A 6,000-nucleotide genomic window follows, 5' to 3' on the forward strand; every position below is an offset into this window, starting at 1 on the left:
AATTAAATAGACAAAAACATCTAGAGTTGATTTTTTTTTTGAAAAAGCTAAGATTTTGGCCAAAATGAAAACCTACATTTTCAAAACTCTTGTTATCTCTCGCAGATGCTTTGAGCAATTGCACCAAAATTTTACAGAAAAAAAAAGTACTTTCATCAGATGCACAAAAGACATTTAAGATGGAAAGGATTTTCTTTTTTGGAGACTGAAACAGAGAAGTCCAGAATAGACCTATAATGGAAAATTAGTCACACCTGCAAGTATGTAGTTGCTTCCACAGATGCATAATTACTATCAGTTTTTAAACAAACAAACATGCATGCTTACCAATCTACTGACCACTAGGATTTTTCGAAGATGTAAGTCTGCATTTTGAGGTTCTTTAGTCTCCAAAGAATGAATAAAATCTGTAAGCTGAAATGATGCCTGCAGAAAAAAATATTTAATGAACTAATTAATTTATTTCAAAATTAGAGGGAATAATTCAGATAATACTACCATTCTTTACATAAGAGTCCTTTGAATGTTAAGCAGGGTAAAATTCATGACCACCAAACAAAGTCTGAGTAGACTGCCTTTGCGTAGGGGACTGTGTTGCGATGGAGTGTAGAATCCTTTATCAAGACAGCAGGCAAGATACAGGGCTCAGTGGCTGCTACTCAAGACCATGGGCTTCATAATCATGAACCCATTGACCTCTCCTCTGCCTCTTCATCAGCCTACTCCAACCCCTACTCCACAGCCTGCACCATCTATGTCACATGAAAATGATGTGAACTCTCCCTGTACTTCTGTTCTACAGCAGAATTACAAGTGTTCTGTTGCAGCCTTCCATCACTATTTGTGCTGCTGGATGATTTCTATTCTAACTGTAGAAATTACTTGGCCAAGTAAATTAGCATTGTGATTTACAGAGTACCTTTATAACAGTTTAGGATACTAACAATAAACTGGCTCCCGTATCTTTCCACCAACTACATTTCCTCTTATTGCTCTTAGAATCACAGAACCACTTGAGCTAAAATGCACCTCTAGAAGGCCATTGAGTCCATCCCTTGCACTTCAGAAACCTGGAAGGAGTCTAAAGATAGGATTGATGCAGGTGACCTTTGAAGACTACAGTCCAGCATCAAGTGTGAATGAAAGCATAATATTGATATTGGAGATACAAGGCTATGCTCTGATGGTGACAGAGGATGGCTTGGGAGTCACGGAGTGTTGGGATTGTCTTCTAGGATTAGAACCTCTTCTTACCACTTTTCTTGAAAAAGTACCATGAGGTCTTTAAAGATCACAAAAAGTCAAGGCCTCAACTTTATACTTCAAATACTAGTAAATACAGAATACTCACTGCATTCAAGTTTCCAGTTCTTGAAAGCTCATTTACAATACTAGCTTGAAGTCCATCTATATTGGTCCCATCTTTGCTCAGGATTCTTAAATAATAATTATTATGTGTAAGTTGCATACAAGTTTTACAAAGCAAAGCAGAATACAATACATACAGTTATTTTTTAATAGATTCAGCTTGTTCTCTGATGTTGAAAGAATCTAGTCATTGAATGAAAGCTTCATAAATGATACATTTCTACATTTCTAATTGTGGTAAAAAGGGAAAGTAGAGGTGGGAAAAACTGGCTCTGAAGTATCCAAGGGTACATGTACACAGCAAAGAAAACCCCATGACAGTGAGTTTCAGAGCCCAGATCAAATTGACTTGGGCTCACAAGGCTAAAAATAGCTGAGTAGACATTTGGGCTCAGGCTATGAGATCTGTCAAGAGGGGAGGATCTCAGAGCCCACGGCTGCAGCCTGAGCTTGAATGTGTACATGGCTATTTTCAGCCCCATATCACAAGCCTTACAAGCCTAAGACAGTTGACCTGAGCTCTGAGACACTGCTAGGTAGGCTTTTTTGGTATGCAGACATAATCTGAGAATTTACATCTCTGATGTAAATAACAAATACCGTCCCAGGGACACACATTTCAGTTACCATGAAACTGTGCTTAATATCAGGAAAAATTATTCTGGGACCTCAAGGAAGAAAATTGTTTAAAATATTTTAAGTTGTTACATGTATTTTGAGGAAATGAATTTGAAGAAGACATATAATCTTAACATTACAAATATATGTGTAAGAATTTTATAGAGGTATGTAACAGAATTTAGAAAGGAAATTACATATCTCAGTCTGTCTTGGTTTTGTTTTGTTTTTATCATCCCCTACCTTAGTGCAGTTTCTAAAGTTTGCTCCCAGTCTTGCTGAGCTAAAAATAGCCTCATCTTGAGGATAAATGCTGGTATGAAACCAGAAAAATTGACTATTATTTGGTTAACTACTTCCAGAGCACCTGAATAGTTTTGTTGCATCATGAAATATCTTGCCTATGGAGGAAAAAAAAAAGAAAAACAATCTCATTGATTCAGAAAAGTGGCAGATTGTACTGATATGCTAATGGAATATTATTAAATTGGTAGCTAATTATCATCTGCTTCATTATTTGAATGAGCAAAAGATCCAGATCACTTATTGTTGCAGCAACTGGAGCCAACAAGAAGGGGGATTAAATTCAGGGCCTCCAACCCTTCCCAGGTAGTTATCACAAGACTCACCAGTAACCATTTAGAGAACTGGATCCCAGCAACTCCCATTCCCTACCCACTTTCATGGTCAGAAGTAGCAAGGGAGGAGCTGGAAGTTAATGGGAGTTAGGCACTGAACCTGCTTAGGCACTTTTGAAAATCTTACAAGGCGCCTATCTGCATCTTTAAGTGCCTAAATCCCTTTGAAAACAGGCTATATATTTCTGGAAAGCAACCTAGGGGTCAACAATGCTATGAGTGGGCACAGGAAAAGGAAGCTGTCCTGTGTCCTCTGTCAAAAATGAAGTCCAATGACAATGAGTGAAGTAAGAAGGAAAGTATAAAATAGAGTTAAAAAACCCCCAAGAATTAACAATCATACCTTTCCCATCATCCCAAATATATCGGTGGTGTCTTGGATCCCTTCGTCTAGGTACTTGATAGATTTCTTAATAGCATGCTGTTTGTCAGATGTACAGTATACCCATCCTTTAAGAATAAGACCCTGTAAAGGTTAAAAAAAATCCAAATATTTTAAGTTACACAATAGGCAAATCATAATATGCAGTGAAGAGTCTTAATTTCTTGTCTCAAGTACATTTATTTTTGTTTAAATATTTAAATGAATACGAATAATAAAAAGGTACCTCTCACAATCTCTAAGCACCTTTGAAAATTATTTAAAGCCACAAAAGGTAGAACATCAGAAAGCAGCATCACCTTCAGCCATACATAGCAATAACGGATGCAGCCTGATAACAATATACCTGTCTTTAAAATTACCTTAAGCATAAAAGCATCTTCCTCACTGAAATTCAATGAGCATTATGGCCAAGTGTCTAGCCAACCAAGAGGTGCTATTTAAGCACAATGAAGCACACCCTTGAGTGCCTTACCTTGATTGTAAAATGGATTTTTGTTATTATTGACAGAAGAGAAATGACAGACCAAGACTCAAACATTCTCAAACATTTTCAAAGTCAGTATACTGGCAAATATTTGAATTAGCCATTGCACACAATCTTTGTTAAAAGGGTCATCCTCCATTGGCAATGTATATGGATGAAACCAGAAAAAAAAAAAAAAAAAACCCTGAATTTTTTGTCTTATCTATTTAATTAAGAATCAAAAGAATCAAATTCTCAGTGTGCAACACATCAACCGATGGACAAAAATTTTCAGAAAAAACCTCAAGGAGTACATTTATTGAGAAATTTGGCTAGATTTGTCATCCACTTGTTGTGTATCAGTCAAAACCTCAATATATCAATATTTCAATATTGCTTTTTGGCCAGACTGCTTTCTTCTGTAATTAAATTCATGTGAGAGAATTCAAGAGAAGGAAAAATCTTGAGTCTTCCCTGGCTGAATTCCTCCAAAAAAATTTCACCAGAGAGTGTGGACTTTGCCTCTCCGTAGCACAGGCTGTTGAGCTTTCCCAGAAATTGCACACATTCCAAGGTAATACGCATGAAGGCTGTGTAATTATGGACTGGATCTGTGCCCAGTTACATCGAGTAATTCCACTGATGTCAGTGGAGTTATCTCACATTTACAGTGGAAGTTGACCCATCATGACATACTTGTGTGATAGCTGTCCTACTTCACAGCGATGAAACAATTTGCGTCATTCATTTCAAGTCAGCAACATCTCACACACTAGTGTTTTGATCATCTGTGTACTGTGAAAATTGCTTCATGTTTTTACAACAAATACTATATTTGTATACTGTAGTAATGTTTTTGTACAAATGTATTTGTACACAGTGACTAAAGCCAGTGCCCTTTTTCAACATAGAAACTCAACATGTAGTTATTTTTCTTTGCAAAAAAATATTGATTTGGGTTGAGTTGGAGACATCCATTTCAAACATTTAAAAACAGTATCAAACAGCTCTCATCTCAGCTTGTGTATGAAACAAGACATTTACATCTAGATAAATCTAAGTTTAGGTGTAGTGTGCTATGTTCTGCCGGTTTATTTTTTAACATCTAATTAAACTTGTGATCACATTTAATTTTAAACATTGAGAACTTCAGCCAGACATTTGTCTTATGTTGAAAAACCTTTATATATATTACCTCTCTAGATCCATTAGACAGTTTCAGCATTCTGTCAATGTATTCATTTGCTTTATCATTTTTACCCATCAGCCACAGAAACAGTCCTGCATAATATAATGCATTAATTCCTGCGGTCTTCCGGGTTTCCTTTAATTTGTTTTCCAGCTCCAAAACAGCATCACGATCTGAAAGCAAATATTGCAACCAAAACTGTTTAAAACATATATAGAACTTAATATAATGCCAAAATATGGTATTATATGGTATTTGGTAGTCAAATGAACCAAAGGCCCCAACCTGCAAACACTTACACAAGTGGATAATTTTTCATGTTGGTAGTTCCATTGAACTCAAAGCTACTCATACAAGTAAGGGTTTGCAGAATCAGGGCATACAATAGCAGGCTCTTCTCCTTTTAGAACTGGTATATTTTAACTGGAGTTATTTTTTGCATACAGACAAATAGAAAAAAGTAGCACACCATTCCCTATTACTGTAGGATCTATTCTCCCCTCAACATGTTGGGACCTGGGCTCAGTCCTGGGAGGTACTGAGCATCCTACACTCCCATTCACTTTAACATGAACAAAAGGTGCTCAGTACCTTGCAATATCTTTCTGTACATAACTCCAATTAGTTTTAATAGCTCCCCTGGCTTTCTCTCCCTGGCATACCAAATACAATAAAACAGATTAATGACTCCTGGAACTGTCCAAACAATTAGTGAAATCATTTTATAATCTAAGCCTATTTGCCTTCTCTCCGTTTTCTCATGCCACTCTATTGTCTCCTCTTATCTTTCTATAAACACACCTCTTTCCCCCTCCATATTTTCTTTCTTTTCCTACTCCTCTCCTTCTATTTGTTCGATCTACTTTGTGTTCTTGTTCATTAACACATGTAAATATGTTAACAATTAACAACAAATAGTGCTCTGAATGATGCACTAACATTGTGGAACGCTCTGACTCATTTTTGTGTTCAATGTTAACAGTAACAGAATGGGACCTTGCTAATGTGTACTAATGACGTGGATTACAGAATTTTACAAATGAGCAAATAAGAGAGCAATCAATTTTAATAACACCAAGGCTAGAGCATAATAAAATAAAATTTACCCATTTATTTTAATTTGTGTAGTTTAATCTTCATAGTACAGTATTGTTTCCCATTGATATCACTGCTGATTCACTCCATTCCTCACTCTCCTCCACCCTTGACTCTTTTTCCGCCCTCTCCCATTGAAAGATCCACCTTGCTAGGCCCCAGCCCTAGCTCACCCCCAACAACAACTTCCTACACTCCTGCTTCCCTGCTGTGGAGAGTCTCTGGAAAAGAGCTGTGACCAGGC

General features: G+C 36.7%; 1 protein-coding gene across 1 annotated transcript in view; it reads right to left on the minus strand.

The window, feature by feature from the left end:
- The window catches only part of TTC21A (tetratricopeptide repeat domain 21A), a 77,643-nt gene extending 72,817 nt beyond the window's left edge, over positions 1 to 4,826 (minus strand). The window contains exons 1-5 of the mRNA XM_032800835.2: positions 4,668 to 4,826; positions 2,968 to 3,090; positions 2,230 to 2,387; positions 1,352 to 1,436; positions 328 to 426 (exon numbers count right to left, since the gene is read on the minus strand). Of these exons, the coding sequence (XP_032656726.1) occupies positions 328 to 426; positions 1,352 to 1,436; positions 2,230 to 2,387; positions 2,968 to 3,090; positions 4,668 to 4,736 (534 nt within the window). The 5' untranslated portion in view covers positions 4,737 to 4,826. The remainder of the gene's footprint in view (positions 1 to 327; positions 427 to 1,351; positions 1,437 to 2,229; positions 2,388 to 2,967; positions 3,091 to 4,667) is intronic.
- Between the last annotated feature and the right edge of the window lie 1,174 nt (positions 4,827 to 6,000).

Source organism: Chelonoidis abingdonii, chromosome 2 (genome assembly GCF_003597395.2).
Source record: "Chelonoidis abingdonii isolate Lonesome George chromosome 2, CheloAbing_2.0, whole genome shotgun sequence".
Lineage (NCBI taxonomy): Eukaryota > Metazoa > Chordata > Testudines > Testudinidae > Chelonoidis > Chelonoidis abingdonii.